Raw genomic sequence first — 19,235 nt, forward strand, 5'->3', positions numbered from 1 at the left:
TTGATATACAAAAGCCTACAATTAATAAACTATTAAAATGAAAATGAAATTCAAGATTTTGTAATTTTTGAAGTATGATTTCAAGTCACCAATTTAAACAAATTACATATATTAGACAGATTATTTCATTTTACTTTTAATAATTTTTTTAAAAAAATTATTAATATAATAAAAACAAAAGTTTAGATACCCAAATAATCAATATGTAATTTGGACCACAGAGAAGAATGAAAACTTCATATAATAAAGAAAGAAAATGAAAATACCTGAAAGCAAGATTCAAACTTTGAGTCAACCCACATGTAGAATTTGAATTCACTGAAACCAGTGAAAAACAGTGAAAACTTTATGTAAATAGATGCATGTAGACTGGTTAATTATGAAACAGCTGCAGGTTTAATTTTTTTTAAAAATACCCACACCACCTTTACAGAAATTTATCATTATCTTTTTAATTGGACTTGGTTAAATAATGGGTAAGCTATGGTTTGAACATAATTTGCTTATTCTGAAGGGTTTTTTGTTTTTTTTTTCTTTGTGGTTAGATTTTAGGGTTTTGAAAGTGGTAACTTTTTCCCTCTCAATAACTTTCAGCCTTTTTCCTCTTTTACTCATTTTATCTTTTAGGTTCTTTCAATGAGCAATTGCACCAATAGTTTCCCTTATGGTACCACTAAGCTTTTACATGTCTCTTCTTCTTTCTGCCATGGAGATGCTTTTTACAAGTGTGTGAGCGTGCACCAAAATTTAAATCTCTATTCAGTTTTTTTTTTTAATCAAGTTTGTTTGAATTAAAATGATTAGGTTTGGATATAGTTTCCATTTTGTCCATAAATTTGAAAATTTTACGTATTTAGTTCTTAAATTTTGAGTTTGTTATCCATTTAATCTAAAAGATTTCAAAATGTTTAATAAACTTGAGATATAAATTTTATTTCAATTTAATTCACACTTTTTTTAATTTTGATTTTTTTACTAAATATTTCTTTTCCATTTTTAGTATTACTGTTTTAAAATTAATTTTAAATAACTATAACAAGTACAATTAAGTTTGGTTACTTTTCTATCGACTAAAAGGGGAATTAAAATATTCTTTCATAATTATTTTAAATTGATTAATGGATGAAGACTGAAAATTGAGTATTTAATAAATAATAAAAAAAAGAACAAGGTTAAAGATATAAAATATTAAAATCTAAGGATGAAGCAAAACTCAAATATTCCAAAAGTAAAGTTGTAAACATGAAAAGTAAGTTGGAATTAAACACAAAATTTAATAAATAAATGCATAACATTTTGAACGTTAGCTAAAACCTAAAGGTAGAACTCACATATATTTTTGAAACGAGAAATCAACAATGGAAAAATAATAATAAAAGGTTGAGTTTTAGAGGAAGAATTAAGGAAAAGGAAAATGTTAGAAATTTAGGTAAAATATATATATATATATATATATATATATATATATATATATATATATATATAATAGTGAAGTCGTTGACAAGGGTATGTAATTAATAATAATATTCCAGTTTGTAACATAATAAAAATGATAAAGATCTGATTTTTTAGTCTTTTTGGGGCAGAGTCCTTAAAAGAAGGGTTTAAAGTAGTAGGAGATGTAAAGGTGGGTTTTTGAGAAGAAGACAAAACATTGGAACAGGAGAATATTTGCTTTCTAAAATTTAGAGCTAAGGGCAAAAAGGGAAAGAAAAATAAACTATTTATTTTTTATATGCTTATTAGGGCCCATACTACCCTTCCCCCTTCTTTTTACACTATCTTAACAATTGAAGAAGATTATGATGTTGTTGATCTTCACAATTACTCTAGTTACTGTTTGTTTATTCTTCAACAACTTGAGAAGTGGAAAAGATAAAAGTCTCCATAAGAGGGAGTTTAACACTTGAATCAGGAAATCTAATTGTTCAATCTACACACTCTTAATGGGAGCATAAGATTATTGAGAGGAAATATTACCCTTAGGGGAGGTAAATGATAATTTAAGAAGTAAGTTATTTCTTTCTCAACAAATCAAAAATAAAAGAAAATAACTATTTTTGTGTTACTCTATTTGCCGAGTCAATTACAAAATAAGTGCATCCTTCCCGTAATTCTTTTACATTATATTATTGAATGCATTATCATTTTCATAAATTACTTTAAATTGTCCAATTCTGTTATATAAAGTTCAAAAAAGTATTTAAACTTAGTCCACTAATTTATTGTTAAGTTATATATAATATGCATATTAACTACATGAATTATCATTAACAAAATTGTAAAATATAAAAAAAATGAAATGTAATAAATTTTATGTTTGAGTGGTTTTTGTCAATTCTATGGATGTAAATAGCTTTTCAAGTTTTTCTATTTAAAAAAAAAAATAATTATCATTGATTTGTTGACATTCACTAACTAAGACTCACTAAATAAGGTTGAACAAATTGTAAAATTCATAACATACCGAAACTTGATAAAAGAAAAGTGGGGTGGAATTGGTAATTTGACTTTTTGTAATTCATGATATTAATTATTGAAAGAAACATAGGCATGTTGAGAATGTTTTTTAGTGTCTTTTCTTAACCAAGTATGGTACAGACATTCTCTTCCCTTTGATTTTAATTTTTCGACTTCCAAACAAAGAAAAAAAAAAGAGAAGACTTTACTCATTAATGCCTCAAAGAGTTTAAAAGAAAATAAATCCCTCCTTCTTAAAAAAACAAATCTCCATTGGTGCGTTACACCACACCAAAACACACACACACACACTTATACAGAATAAAGGGGCCATCTATGAACAGAAGTTTTGTCTTTCTTTCTTTCCATCCTCATTCTTTCTTTCTTTTTTTAAATAAAATTTTACATTTTTATTATATCCCCCCCCTTTTTTTTTCTTTTTCCATTTTTATACTATACAAGTTGACCTTTGTAATTCTTGGTTTATTCCTTTGTTTGTTTTTCTTAAATAGAAATTATTAGCTCCAATTCTCTCTTCTCCATCTTATCTTTACATGTGCTTGGTGGATTTAATATAATGCATCACTACCTTGCCAATTTCTTGCCTCAAACATTAGTTTCTGTGTTTTAATTACATTTTTCAAGCCTATTTTTAAATTAGATAACATAAAATATCAAATCCTGTCGTCTATTTGTATATATTTTAATAAGTTTTATCATTTTTTCTAACTTCAATTAAATGGATGTGATGTATGTGTAAAGGAATTGAAATGTAAAGCTTCACACTAATTGAGCTTTTCAGTTCTTTTTTTTTTTTTTTTCAATTAATTATTTGTGTAAGTTAAAGAAGGAAATGTACGCAATTTTTAAAACACTATATCCAACGCTCATTAAAAGTTTTAGTACCCTTTTTAGCTTTTCTTTACTCTATATGGAAAAAGGAAAGTACTATGAGATTCGTACTCCTTGAACCGCTGACAATTGGACGTGCTACAAAGAATAACTCATTAATTTAATTATAACAGCTATTAACAAATTGAATTTTAATTTAGTTAGAGACTTAATAAATTTCAATTAATACATCTATAATTAATATTTGAGTTACATTACTATTTAACATTTTTTTTCATTTAATTATTCTAGTTAAATTATTTTATTCTTACAAGTACTAGAACTAGCCTTTTATTAAGTGTTTATTTCATTTTATCGACAATTGAAAAGGGCGGGTTATACACCATTTTGGGCCTATCGGTCAGATAAGATCACCAATTAAGGCCCATTTAAAATAGCCCATTGTATGTGGGCCTCCTTTCATCAAACGTTCGTTTCTCTATCGGGAAACCACTCACCGGTCATATAATACTCGAACTTCTCAACCACATTCGCCGGAAGTGACACGAGAACCCTCACAGCCTTAACATCTCCGATTACCGGCAGAAACAAGCAGAAGACATCGCTAGCCAAAGGGCTCATTTCAAGAGGCTTCCCTGACCCAAAATCCAAGTCCTGTAATCCCAATTTTGTCCAGTCCGATATAACGAAAGTGGCCGACAAGTCGGCTTGGAGACTTTTGTCCTTCAGCAGAAAGATCATGGACTTGACGTAATCGTCATCGACGATGGATTTGGCGTTTTGCACCAAGCGAACGACAGGTGTTAAGTCGTGAGCAAGGGTCAATTCGTTGACGGAAGATTGGGCACATCCGAGAACGATGGCATTGCCGTAATAGCCGTGAGGGATTTTGGGGGAAAGTTTGTTACGGATATTAACAGAGAAAAGGAGCTTGACGTGAAGGGAAGGGGGGAGATCGAGGGAGCGAATCCAGGAACGCCAGGTGTGGGAAGCTAGGGTTTCGAAAGTGGTGCAGTTGGAGGAGGGTTTTAGGAGAAGGATTTGAGATTGGGTGAAGATTGTGGAGGAGGGGATCAACAAGGGATGAGATTGGAGGGATTTAGTGATGTCGAGGTGCCAGTTGGGGCGTGGGGTTTTGGTATACTGGGGGAGAGGGAAGGGGGGGATTTTGGTGGGGTGTTGGTGGTGAGATAACACGTGGCGGCTGTGGAACGGTGGGTTGAGTGGAGGGGGGAGATTTGATTGGGAACTAATGTGGGCCCAAGCATGCAGAAATTGGGACGTTCCAATGCCATCGCATAAACAGTGATTGATTGCGGCTGTTACAATCATACCACCGCATCGGAGATACGTAACCTGAAATTTCTCTACTATCATCAATTCTCTTTCATTCTTGGGAAAGGAAATAAATTACAACCAAAAAAATAACGTATCATATCATAAGGTTATTACTAAGGAAAACTTAACATTAAAAGAAGAAAAAGTATAACCTGAAGACTGAGAGGAGGGAAATCAAGGGGATCCAGCAGCTTAGGCTTAAATAAAAGGGTTGTCTTCGTCCAAAAAGCAGAGTTTGTTGGTTTAGAACAAAATGAAAGAAAATTATGAGAATTTAGGTCCACAAAAGCTTCAGCAAACAAAGCTCCTTCTCCATTGCAATCAACTTCAAGCTTCTGAGGATCCATGGGACAACCCCTGAGTCGCCCAGCCAGTGGGTAATAATCCACTAGAACTCTTGAAAGACAAAATTTCAACCATTCTGCTTCTATTGATTCTCTGTAAACTAAAACACATTTTATCGAAAATCTTAGAAATGTTTGATCGTCCACATCCGAAAGTCGTAGAATATGCTTCGGAGTTTCGCTCATTGGTTTTATCAAAACCGGGTCGTTTCGATACACGCACTTTGGGAGTCGTTCTTCACAATTTTTACTTGTCACCTTCTTTGCTGCCATTGAATTCCTATATCTCTTCTTTTTTATTTTGAAGTGAAGTTGGATTTGGAAGATCATATGTTTATATATATGTTTTTTTCTATCAAAAGTAGTAATGTCGTTTCTTTTTCTTTGTCACTTCTAATGGTTTCAAGCTAGCAAGTTTATTAGTTGTTTAGGTAATTGTAATAAGTAATAATACTATTATTATATGGCAAAAAGTTTTAAGAAATTATAAAATTTATTAATGTTAGACTCAGTTATTAATAATTTTTTTATTGACATACAATATAATATATAAGGTGGATTTAAATTTTAAATTCATTTGGAATAGATGTGTGTTTATATGTGTATGTGTTATTTGTTAATATTTTGAATCAAGTTGTTTTTTTAAATACGGCAAAATTAACTACAATTTTTTAAGACATTTTTTTTTTTTTTTGTAATTAAGCATAATTAATTTGATTTTTAGTGTAGATAGCCCTTCTAGAGTAGAAGCAATAAGGTCCACAAAATAACAAGGATTGATCCCAAAAGAATCGAACTATGAACAAGTAAAATTTTAATTTCTTTACTTTCAAATTTATAATATAATTTTCATTTTTTTATTTTATCGGATTAACAATTTAGTTTATATACATTCAATTTCTAATAATATTAATTAATACTGTATTAAATTCATCAAACTTAAATGTCAATTTTAATTTTAATACACAATGACTTAGTTTTCATAGGTAATAAATTTTATTAAATCTTCAATATATATTATTTTTCACAATATAAATTATAATTGTTAGGTAATAAAAATTTATAACCAAACATCTCATTTTTAGGGTAGACGTGTACCCAATCCATGAATTAGTTTACTTGTGGACCGGGTACACGTCTCCTGTATGAAATTGTGGACCCAATCCACGCAATGCAGGACTGAAGTTGTGTATGTGGTACGACTCCACTCATATGCATGTCTATCTTGTGTGGCTATCGACGATGTAGTTAACTATCACATTGTTCGGCATACAGGGTGTTGTGGACCTGCTGCACGACTTCCGAACCTGATACATGACTTTGCCACATTAATACCCTAGTCGCTCACGATTCTACCTTCCATTCATTCTGCTTCCATTCACAAAAAAAAAAAAAAAAAAAAACCAAAAACTTCATTTACTTTTCCTCTCACTCAACCTTTACGAAAAAACTTCCCATCCCCTCTCATTCTGCCTTCCGACGTTCGTCGTCCCACAAGGTATGTTTCCTTTCTTTCCTTGTATGGTATTGTTGTATTATATTTTTGTTTACAATGTAGGAATGTAAGATTTTGTTAAATTTAACTTAGCCGTGAGGTACACAATTTTATTGAATAATGCTTATTAAATTATACTTCTTGAAATTATTTGATCATTTTAGGTAGTATATTATTTAATTTTAGACATATTATTTTTTAGATACATTATTTGATTTTAGGTATCTTATTTGATTTTAGCAATATTATTTGAAATTATTTGATATTAGGTATCTTATTTGAAATTATTTGACTAAGGTGGGTTCTTTAATTAGTGGGGAATTAAGAATCTCATGTTTGAATAACATATTTTAGGGCTTGAATTCATATATTGATGATTGAATTTTCGTAATGATTGCATTTTTGTAAAAGTTTGGGCTTCAATTCATGTATTGGTTAGGCTTTCTTGAGTTTAAATGTAAATTAGATATAGAGTTTGAATTTGGGTATTGAAGTATTAAGCTTTGTTTAATTAGAGTGATGCATCTCACCTAGTGAATTCTTGATATTTTTGAAATTTAACAATTGATTAAATATGTTGATGCCATCTGAAGATCTAATTATTTTTTTAACTTGGTAATGATGGTGATGGTGATATAAATGTAGAGTTTGCTTAATTATTTGAAAATGAAGAAAGTATAAAGCATGAAAATGAAATATGTGATGCCATTTGAGATATTTCACAAATAGAAGAATACATTGCTTCTTATATTTGTGAATAAATGTCTACATTGGTAGATAGGAATGTATCTGTAGACAATTTTTGTTTAATTCAAAAGGAAATGCTATTTGATTGTAAAGAAGATCTTCAGTTGGTCGTTAAATTAAAAGTATTGTGTGACAAAACACTATAAAATTTTTGTAGTTGAATCAAACCAAAATATTTGGTATGTCAGATGCAAATAGTGGAAAGAGGATTGTAATTGAAGGTTACGTAGAAGTAGACATAAGAGCCACGTAATTTTTTAAATTACAAGACTCGAAAGGGAACACTCATGTATGTACTCAGAGTTAACACAAAATGACTCATAGAGTATGTGAAGATTTTTTATGAGTTCTACTGCTTGACATGAAAGGTCAAGATTGACTCTTTCATGCTTGGTCAAACAGTTCACAAAATTGTCACTAGATGTTGACGTTATGAGCGTCTAAAGATATGCTCGTGCACACATTATCCAACTCATTGGAGGTTTTTTATTTGCCGACAAGTCAAATGCCCTGGTACATTGTATGTTTCTTTCGCTTTTAAGCAATTTTGACTAAGGCAGTACATACTCTTAGGGTGTTGCATGGCTTTATAGGGAACAATAGTATACAATCCTTAAAAATAGATGGGTCATTGATGCTACAAGTATGAGCATATGAATTTTTTTTTATTGAAGCACCATAAGTTGCATTACAGGCTCCAGTTGCTCGATCACTAAATTTCATGTATTATTTTATTTATATATTATTTTTTAAAATAAAATTTACACTCTCTATAATTTATTATTAATTTTTCACACATTAGATGAATTGGTATCCTACCTACATCGAAACAATCAACAAATATGTTGTTGACGTATCGATAGATATTTGATCGACTAATGCACACTCAGGTAGTAAAGTATCATATAAACCTTGTTTACTAATTTTTTGCTGTCTACTTATGTTTGTTTTTGTTAAGAATTAATTAGACACCATACACATCCAATATTATGGCATATTACTTCCTTATCGATGCAACAATGGTGAAGAGGTCTAAACTTACATGGGTCCTATGATATGTTTCCATATCGTTGAGTTGCATCTACCAAATATGTTGCGATAGTTTGATATGCTTCAAATTCACCAACCATTGTTCTTTACAAACTTGACACTACACCAAATTGATTTAAGAGGCAAACATGACTATTCAAAATGCGACCAACTAAGAAGCTTTTAAAGATTATGTGTAGGGTCACAAATATTTACAATAAAATGTCGTGGAAAATGTGATACTTGGAAGTCACAAAAATAGGGTTTTTTTTTTTTTTATGTGTTTTTTTTAAAGAAGTCGTATATTTTTAATGGGTAACTAGGATTAATGGAAGTTGTGTACCCGGTACATGATTTTCTTCGGATAGTTATAATCCACTTTTACAATTTCTTTTCAACCTACCATATTCTTGTCATTACTATATAAAAAAAATCCATATTTTCTAAAGATAGTCCGAAAATTAGAGATAAAAAGTGTTATTTAACCTTAACGACAACAAAGCGTGATCGTGAATAAAAGAAAGCAAAGTCTTTTTGTGTTTCAAATTGTGGTCCACACTTGAAGTGAAATCCTTAGTCTTTCCATGGAATGAAAGTAAAATCTTATCACAAGGATTTGCATGATTATAAGATTAGATGCCTTGTGGAATTACTATAGCAACGAATTTTTATTTTTGGCCATAAGTTATGACAAGCTTCACTTAGCGGATAACTCCTTCACATAATTATATGGGGCAATAAAAAGAAGTAAATGGACTAAAATAAATAAGTATAACAAGTAGATTGCCAATGATTCAAGAAGTAAAACTTTTGTAGAAGTGACTAAAAAAATTCAACATTTAATTAAAAACTTGCTATATTAAAAAATATAAATCTTTAATCAAATCAAATCATTTTTTCTTTTGCCTATAAATTATAAAAAAGTCTTTTTTTTTTTTTACTGGGAATATTTTCTAAAACTCATCTAACTACGTGGAACGATATGAGATCCAATAAACTGGACCCCCGAAAAAGAGCCTCTGTTAATGCCAAGAAAGTAGATTTTATATCATTAAGAATATCTTTTAACCATTTGTAAGTGATTGCCATTTGGTGCCACCAATGTCTAATTTTAGCAACCTAACTCATTTGCCTTCTTTATCCAAAGCTACGAGCCTAAGATGCCAAGGACAGTTTGGCCGAATGAGATGATATCTTATCTTTACCCAACAATAAAATTTCATGATTTGAAAGGTTTATTCACACTTGGGAAAATGCTCATCTTTCTGTAGAATAAAAAAGAATCGAACCAATTCGATGCATTTGACATTTGACTTCAAATGTGCACTCAATCTCTATTCGACTTTTACAGAAACAATCAACTTTTTTGTGATTGAAATGATAAGACTCCCATTTTTTGGTTGGGAGTGAAAAAATATCTTATCATATTTATTTGAACGAGTGACAATGAAAACAGTTATATGGTACTCTTTGCCATTTGCATATACATCTTTCTATCTCTAATCTAAAAATCAATTAGCAATAAATATTATATCGGTAATACAATACCATATCCAGCATAAATTTTTATCACAAAATCAATAGACAAAAGTAGTAGATAGAAAAACAAGGTTAATTGATTTTACCAATATAGGATTCTCGAAAATTAAACATGGAGACTATTCAAAACGCATCACTCAATATTCTTCAAGGCATACTAACCCCAAGATCTGTTCCTCCATTGATACAGTAACCAGGAGGTTTATACCATTAAACCCCCCCACCTTCCAACACTTTATTCACACCATTGAATGCGTTTACTCATCATTTTTCCTCAATAAATATTTCATTTTATTGTCCTTTCAACAATTCCATTATCTTCTTCTATTGCTACTCTTTAAAATAATAATAACAATTTAGAGTCCATTCAATATATTCAAACATATTCTCAAAACTCAAACTTGTAAACCAAATATTTGCATCCTATAGATAGAAATAGACTAAGGAGTGAAGAAAGAACCACTATAAAACGATGGAACTCAAAACTCTATATTCTACTACCTAATCACCATTAAGTTCAAAGGTTCAAGCTAAATACAACAAAGCAAATTTCAAAGCACCGACCTGACCTACTAGAATGCAGACCACCACTCTGACTGAATATGTCTATAGCTCATAAGCCGTAGTTTCCTAATTACTACTTTACAATGCCGTTTTTGACAATTTTGATAACTTTAAAGCATTTTACACTATGAACACTGTAGACCACAGCTATTATGAGAGATACTCTTGAAGGAAGAATAACTAACACTCAAGAACTCCACAAGATAAAAGTAACTCCGTATTATGCACCAAACACAGCCTCAGATAAACCAAAACCCACAGGTGTTTATTTTGCTTACTGACAGAGCAGCTCAAAATAATAAAAAAGAGAAACTAGATCGAGGAAGGCTACATTCACAACCGAGCAACATATGAATTTGCTTGTGTCACATATCTTACCCACCTATATGGGTTATAGGTGTTAGACTTCTTTGCAATCTGCAAGTACTTAACCTGCATGTAAAAAGGGAAGATGTTAGCATAAAGTAATGGATTATTGAAGCAGATGACTTGGCTCTTCTGTTTAGATAACGTGCCTGGAGCCTTGAAGCGTTGTACATTGGAATAGTGAATGTCATACTAACAGGTCCAGCTTCTTTCACAATGTTTCCTGCCATGAAAAATATATTTTAAATGCATATATTTACTTCCTGATAAAAGAATCTGGTTTGTCGATGTACAACATATTTACCATGTGATTCTTGCGAAAATGTGAGCCTCGCACGCAAAGTATGTTCAGATCCACCAACAATCTGCCATGTTACAGCTATTAGTAACAATAAATTTAATGCAGATGTCTAATGATAAGAGAATAATAGACTGGCATACTGTTCTGGCTCCCAATAGAAAAAGATAAAATGACAGGACTGACGAAAAGGGTAAAAGCAAGGCAGTTTGTTATGTTGAGTTCTCCAGGTACTTGTACGGGAGAGTGATGCACAAGTGAGGAAAGGATAAGATGTGGAAGTTATGATATGAGAAACTGATCTTACCAGATTGGACTAGTGAGCATAAACTGAGCTTGTAGCTCTCTCCCGATAATGGATAGTCAAATAATACAAAATTAATATCTAACACATTCAATTAATATTATTTTTTTTTAAAAAAAAAGCAAATAGTTTCTTTGAATTAGTGAAATGGAAAAGGGAAAATACCCTACTACCAAAAGGTGTTAGGTAAGGGCTCTACAATCACATATATAAGACATGCTATAAAAATGAGCAGTTCTAGGTGGCAAGCTAACTTACAAAGTGTTAGTTGACTAATGTATAAACTGAGAATTCATTGATTAAAAATGAAAGTAAAGAGAACTAATAAGCTCAAAATAACTTGCCACTCCTCACGAAAATCCTTGACAAACAACAGCTCATTAAAGAGGAAAAAGGTTGAGGGAATTGTCTTACCTTCTTCAAACTCCATTCTAGTCTCTTGTTCGCCTCTTTAAAATCAGTTGTATTTCCAACTGCTCCAGGTTCCAATTCAAAACTGACCCTGAAAATGTTATAGATATAATAAGTTTAGAAGAGTGATAAAAACAACAGACTATTCAACTGAAATCCAAGAAATGAGTTTACACGATAATAAAAAATGATAACCATTTACTAGTGACTTTCTTCTGTGCTACACTACACGTACCTTGTTGTGAAAGTTGGAAGGGGCATCTGAATCATAATTGTGTTTGCTGTGATGCTGGAGGCAAATTCAGCACGAACTTTAAGAATTACTTCAGCCTGCAAGAGATCAGTACTATTTAATAACAAAAACCACACAGAACATTAACACACAGGAGGGAAGTTCATTCAACCTTAAGGGACCCTGCTTCTTCAATTAAGGCATTAATACGAAAGGGAGGTTTGAATTCTTGAGTCATTCGATAATTCATGACAGGAAATTCACCTTCTGGTGGTACCTTTAAAATTTGAATCAAGAATGAGTCTCAATTAATCCACAAATAAGCCAAAGAAATAACTAGTCTATTTCTCCTTTTTTTTACTAACCAAGACCAAAGTTCTGTCGATGTCAAAATTCTCAAGATGCACAGATTCGTGAAAATTACAATCATCAAGGATCACTGTCCCTCCACCAGATGAACTGCTATAATCTGTCACCACAGGCTGAATCAGGATGAGTCCCAGAAAATGTTACGTCATGAAAAATAGTAAGCACTAAATCAAAAGAAATACACTAAATAGCGAAAAAAAGTATCCGTATTATTAATAGGGAGAGGCTGTTCCCGACCCGTCATGGGAGATGACAACCATCTCTCCTTTAATTGAACACAAAAAAAAGGATTTATCAACTTCCTTTCTATATTGAGTTAGCAATTTATAGAACACATTTAATCATCCATAATAAATCTTTGTAGAAGATAGAAGACAATGGCAGGAGAGCATAAAAGATTAAAAATACACACAAGACCATATACAAATAAAAGAGAGAAAGAAAACCCATAAATCATGATAGAAGTCACCTTTAATTAGAAAATATAATGAAAAATAAAAATTTGAACACTTGGCCAAAGTAAGCCTAACTCAACATTGATTGGCATCAACTTTCTCTCTAAAGTTTGAAGGCTTGATCCCCACTCTCGCAAATGTCGTAGTCAAAAGGTTTCAAATTCCTTGGGCTGCTTGGTAGCCAACTCGAAATCTTGTTTTATGTTTATCAGATTCACTAAATTCAAGGAGTATGTGTTTGGATTCTGTTTCGAGAACTGTTATGGATATTATGGATTCTGTAAACAATTTTTTTATGTTTTCAATATATCCGTATTTTGATTTCAAAATTTTAAAATGCAATATTTAAGAGGTTAAAAACAATAACAAATATTGTATTTCATGTTAACTCAATTATTTTTGTTAAATTAAATATGTACTATATTATATATTATATGATATTACAAAATAATAATTATACAAAAATTTTAACATAAAACAAGTTCATAAATTAGTTAGCAATAATTTATATTCAACTTAACATTTAGTGAGTAACTATAATTAGTTTGATAGTTTATAAATATATATTTAAATACATTTAGAAAAATTGTTTAAATTGGAATTTAATTTCTAAATCTGCTACCAAACACGTATCTAAAAACATAAAATACAATTTTGTTTTCCTAAAATCCCTTGTTTCCACAATTCTATTTTCAGACTGCTTACTAAACGTGTCATATATACTCCACGACTTCTCTACTTCCCCAAACAGCCGCCATCTAGTTACAACTTACAACCCCCCCCCTCAACCACCACCACACTCGGCAGACAGACAGAGAGCATCTATGGAAGGTAACTCAGACTTGAAGTTCACGAGCCTTAAATCACTTCTTGGATATATATCAACGACCTAACAGAATACAGAATCTTACCATAGATTGACCTTCCACCTCTTCCAATGCTCAAGTCCTCATTAAGAGCAAGGCGAATTTCTGGGTTACCCGTTAGATAGCTCTTCATTTGAATGGTACCATCAATCTCTGAAGTAAGTATATACCCCTGCAGTCAACATTTGTAATCATTATGAAAATACCAAGGCAAAAAAAAGATGAGCATTTAGCAAGAACTATTACAGCACATTGTCAGATAATTTCACTTATCCTATTGAGATGTGATGCTTTCCCTTAGTAGAATTATAAGTTAAAAGTGTGGTAGCATTTAGCAAGATGCATAAAAATGTGCCCATCAAATTCAAATTAAAGAATATCAATCCTTAGAAGTAAGGTTTTCTCTCTCATTTTCTCCAAACATGTAAGAACTTGTGTCGTCATTGAAATCGATAAATCCTAGAACTCTCCCAAAGCTTTTCTAATGACTCCCACTTTTAAGTTTTAAAAAGTAATATTCTGCCACAATAACTGGCCCAGTGACCCCAGCTCCGTCTCCAACAACGCAAATTAACCGACTACTAACTTACTCCTCCATGCAAACCATGTTATTTAAATCAAGTATCAACAATACAGGGAAAGCTTTTCAATCATATAGAATTATGCAGGGTGCATCTTTAATTCACACAAAATTTGAGAAGGTTCATGCTTTCCTCAACCTATTGTCAGAGTTCTTTTAGCCTACCGGTTACTGGCTTCTCCGGTTCCTATATTTTGCAGTCCACTATTGGAGAGCACCATTGGGTGGAGGTTTCTCGAGAAATTAACAACTAAGAAGAAGAAAGAAAGCAACTACTAAAAAAGACTGAAATCGAATTGAGTTTTATTATATCCGATACTGGGAAATGGGGAATCTCTTTCATTGTTCTTTTCTTAGTGATTTTACAGAGAGAATTTTTTTTCGTAAGAAGAGATTTAGCTCAATGAGAATCTCATTCTTTATCAATAGCTTCTTTGCTCCTCTCCCTCTGGTCTTTCCTTCCTCCTTAACTCTGAATTCCCCTTTCCCGCCACAAACCCTTGTTACTCATAGAGTGAGTCGATTCCTTACTCACTGAAACCCTTATTCCTATCCAATTTTTTCTATGGATAACCTTCCCCAAGGATTTCTTCATTCTTCTTGTCAACTCAGTAGCTTGAAGTTACTGACTCAGATGCTCCTACTAAATCAGAATCTTACCTCGCTTCAGCAACGGCTGGGGCTTATTCAAGAGAAAGAGAGAATACAGAATAGCCTTCTGCCGATCCCGCAAGATCTCATACCATCGACCCTACACCAACCGACCTGAACATGACGCTACTTATCCTCAACTGGGACCTATGACGCTGTCCTTTCCTTGTCTCACAATAAAAACTGCCTGCCTCTACCTATGATCATTCCCTAGTTTCCGAGCTTCTGCCTCAACGAAGAATCAAAACAGATAATGAAACGATTTCCTCAATGAGTGATTCATTTTCTTACTCAATGTCTCATTCAACAATGAAATACCAACCAGATTAAGACCTCTGCTCTATGGAGCATATTCCAACCCCTGATCGAGACTACTAAAGAAACTGGGAATTTCCTCGCTTTGTCAATTGAGCCAGACTCTGACTCAAGACTCACAGACACAGCGGCTGCCACGGACTCTGATTCAATTGAGTGGGACTTCTTCCTTTATCTTCCGATTCCCCTACTAATCATGAAACCCGATCAAAGAACTGAGCCGTACACCCGAATGGGCTGCTTCACCCCACTTAAAATTCTCCCTTTCTGACTCTTAGAGTGACTCATGAGAATGCTACCCCAATTCCATACTTATTCCATTCCTGTGGAATTAGCATCTGTTTCCATCCTAAGGCGAGTATTTCTTCATTCAAAGGCTTAATGATTCACCATCCCCTTCTCGCAATCTTACTTTACTTGGCAGTAAATGTACAATTTGAACTCCTTTATTGATCTTGCATACGAGATTGTGCTCTTCAATCACTCCTAAGACCCATGAGTCGGAGCACAAACACGCTTATCTTTCTACGGGATCAGGGGCTGTTGTAGAGGTTGAGGGGAGGGAAGGTGTTGCTCACAGGGCGAGTTCCAAAAGGTAATGATAGTTAAGAAAAATACGGGATTGTCCATCTATTGTACGTGAGTAGAAAAACACATGAAAAATATCCTTCTCACTCCAATTCCAGCAGTCAAAACTAGACAGGCATCAAATGCCGCAAGACAAAAAATGATTCAAAATAGACCAGTCAACAACTCCACATTATAGATATATATATATATATATATATACACATATATATATATTGGAAACACCCATATGAATATTTTAATAAGTTTAACAGAGTTGAAGATAACAAACAGGAATAACTGAAGCTGAAAAGGAATAACAAGAAATACTCACACTTGAGCTGAATGTGACACTAATCTTCTCGATTATGTCAACAAAAATTTCCTCTCTTTTTCTACCTCCAGGCTCATTTGCAACCACAGACTTAGTAACAGCTGTACCTGGCATCCGTTTGCTCCCTTGCTTCAATGAGACAAGTAGAAAAAGTCTAATAAAGAAACAGTAAGGCATAAAACTGAGAAAGATTGTCATGTAGTATAGAAAATACCACAAAAATGGAAGCAGGACCCAGGGGTGGCAAGCGTGCAGCATCAACCACAATTGGCTCATTAAATACATATGACTTCAGAACCTCAGTTGAAGTTGTTTGTACATAACCAAAATCCTAACAATTAAAAACCATATAACAAAATGCACATGTTTAAAATTTAGCGTGTTTACTATTGCAGAACATATTTTCTAAACAACAGTAATAAGGCCATGAGGCATTTAAAAGAAAAACTTAACCACCAGATAGAAAAAAATAAATGATTTTCAATAAAATATGCTAGGGCAAATCTAGTGGTTGATTTGTCAAATCCTGAAAAGGAATAGGGAGATAACAAACTTACAATAACTTCATCTAGCAACTCGTACACAAGAACAAAATTTCTCCTGAGGGAATCTTCATTGAGAACCCCAAGGTAATCTTTGATGACACGTGCAATTCTTTGAAGAAGTTCAAGAACAAGAGAAGGCGATGCATTAATCCTTGTTGTAGCAACAAATAACAGTCCTACAACCTTCACGTGAAAGTAGTTTACACCATCCAAATTCTGCCATCAAAGAAAGATGACCCAAAAAATTTTAAAACTCGAAAAATATGAGAAAGAAGTTGTATGATCAACCTATTTCCAAGAAGACAAGTCAGTAAACTACACCAAGAAGCATACAAGTCAATAGCTTTAATGCATAATATTGTGTTTATTGTAACGAATATTTTGGCATACGTTGAACTCAATGTCTTAGTGAGATGCACAAAGCCCATGGCCTGCACAAACTAGTGAAATCAATGGAACTACATGCACAAAGATATCATTCATTTACTTGCTACCAAGAAAAACATAAAACTTAATGGATTGCACTCAATGTCCAATCGGAAAGAAATAGTCAATAGCTTACAACAAAAGCTGGTGGAATGCAAGGAACAGATGAATGTATATCATAGATATCATAAAAGCTACAAAACAGAAGGTAGGAAACACTTCTTCTTATTGAGAAAATCAGAAACAAAAGTTTAACAACTGCTTTTAATTTGAATCTACAATTCCAAATTCTAACATTTTCCAGTGAGTATGCAGCAGACAAGATGCCAGTAGACTACCACGCAGTCAACACCAGAAAATACCTACAAAGACAGGTGGCGCATCTCCTTCTCCATCTTCCTTCCAGAATTTTACTTTTCGGAAAAAGATCTCAGCACTTCCTTTCGGAACTTCGCCACGATCTGCATGCATTTAACAATAATCACAACATATTGAAGAAAAATGATTCACCGTATCAGATTGTAGACGAATATCAGTTCAAACAACAAAAATAGCATCCTTAACTACAAGGTTTTAGACTTATTTAGCACGTCACGCCATTCTGATTCAGAATAGATAACGTGAAAGAAAACAGTATGAAAATCGAGACGAAAACCGATGCAATTCAAAGAAGGGGAGGAGAAAAATCTAAAACACATCAGATCTGGAGAGAAAAAAAACTTACAATCTCGGAATACAATATTGTCGCCTCTTTGCGAGAGCACGAAAAACTGGGAAATCATGGCCAATAAGTCAGCAACGGCTGTTGAGATTATAAAAAATCAGTACGTCTCCGATTCACAGAGACTAAGGAACATGAAGGAACTCAACCGGATGGGAGACTTTCCGAGCACTCCCTCGGGAAGAAATTAGACACGAACCTGCTTGCCTTTTGCCACATCACGTGCAAATCACGTGACCAACAAAATAAAATTGGGCCGATAATTTTAAGCCTTTATCTCTCCAGCCCATTTTATCACTGTGGGCCGGTGGACTGAAACACTGCAAGAAGAAAGTTTCAAATATTGAAGGGTGGGTTGGGGAAGGGTTGGGTTACCGGCGTTAGGGTTATTATAAAACTAGTGTTATGATAAAATGTGTTTGAAAGAAGGGTTATGTGAGTAGGATTATGATAGTGTTATAATAAGATGTGTTTGGGGGAAAGGTTACGTGGGTAGTGTTATGATAGTTTTATGATAAAATGTGTTTGGGAGAATGATTATTTAGGTAGTGTTATGATAAGATGTATTTGGAGGAAGAGTTATTTAGGTAGTGTTATGATAAGATGTGTTTGGGAAAAGAGTTATTTAAGTAGTGTTTTCATAGTGTTATGATAAGATGTGTTTGGGGGAAGTGTTATATGGGTAAGGTTATGATGGGTTTATAATAAGATGTGTTTGGGGGAAGGGTTATGTTGGTAGTGATGTGATGTATTTAGTTTTTGTAATTAATTTTTTTTATGAAATTTAAAATCCAATAGCCAAAGTGAATAATTTTTTTGTTTACCAAATCGTCTGACGTTGTGTGAAGCAATGAACCTAATTTGTGCATTGGTAACGCCCATATGAACTAGTTGGCGATTATTTTTTACGTTTGATTATATTCATAATTTCAATTATTTTTTGTGACTCACCACGTAAAATTGGAAACATGAATGCAAATATATATATAAAAAGGAAATAAACTAATCCATACATAACTGCATTAAATAAACATGAATAATCGAAACTAAAAACATGAAAGTTTAAAGTCACTACAAGGTGCTAACTTTGTCCGTGGAAGGTAAAAGAAACAAACAGGTAGCGCCTTGTAGGATCACTGTGTAGTAATCAAGCTTCTCGTCTTCTGCCAATTTGAGGAAACCCTTCATGTCAGCTAACTTTTTCATCAGTATTCAATTACATTGCACCATGTCCAACCTAGTTAGCTCAGGTATGGCACGCAATGCTCGAACGACAGCCCTACGGGTAGTGCTTTCATTCTCAAGTGCCAAACGCGACCACTCTACAATGAGCCTCAGATGGTCGGTTTGGCAGGCCATGACATCCTGAATGACATCAATTGTTTCCAAATTCAGCCCTCCCCACTTTCACTTTGAGCCATTCGAAC

General features: G+C 33.0%; 2 protein-coding genes and 1 pseudogene across 2 annotated transcripts; all 3 read right to left on the reverse strand.

The window, feature by feature from the left end:
* Positions 1 to 3,611: 3,611 nt before the first annotated feature.
* On the reverse strand, positions 3,612 to 5,372 carry LOC101205368 (fatty alcohol:caffeoyl-CoA acyltransferase). Its single transcript, XM_004147826.3, has 2 exons — positions 4,803 to 5,372; positions 3,612 to 4,668 (listed from the first exon to the last, which is right to left on the reverse strand). The coding sequence occupies exons 1-2, from the start codon at positions 5,322 to 5,324 to the stop codon at positions 3,775 to 3,777; spliced, it is 1,416 nt and encodes a 471-aa protein (XP_004147874.3). The 5' UTR covers positions 5,325 to 5,372; the 3' UTR covers positions 3,612 to 3,774.
* A 4,897-nt stretch (positions 5,373 to 10,269) lies between these two features.
* On the reverse strand, positions 10,270 to 17,997 carry LOC101220143 (AP-4 complex subunit mu). The gene is made up of 13 exons (XM_004147802.3): positions 17,812 to 17,997; positions 17,454 to 17,548; positions 16,674 to 16,877; positions 16,331 to 16,447; positions 16,117 to 16,245; positions 13,715 to 13,841; positions 12,345 to 12,448; positions 12,152 to 12,256; positions 11,983 to 12,077; positions 11,751 to 11,838; positions 11,039 to 11,099; positions 10,884 to 10,957; positions 10,270 to 10,800 (listed from the first exon to the last, which is right to left on the reverse strand). The coding sequence occupies exons 1-13, from the start codon at positions 17,867 to 17,869 to the stop codon at positions 10,702 to 10,704; spliced, it is 1,356 nt and encodes a 451-aa protein (XP_004147850.2). The 5' UTR covers positions 17,870 to 17,997; the 3' UTR covers positions 10,270 to 10,701.
* On the reverse strand, positions 12,542 to 12,627 carry LOC116403032 (annotated as a pseudogene).
* Positions 17,998 to 19,235: the final 1,238 nt, after the last annotated feature.

Source organism: Cucumis sativus, chromosome 3 (assembly GCF_000004075.3).
Source record: "Cucumis sativus cultivar 9930 chromosome 3, Cucumber_9930_V3, whole genome shotgun sequence".
Classification (NCBI taxonomy): Eukaryota; Viridiplantae; Streptophyta; class Magnoliopsida; order Cucurbitales; family Cucurbitaceae; genus Cucumis; species Cucumis sativus.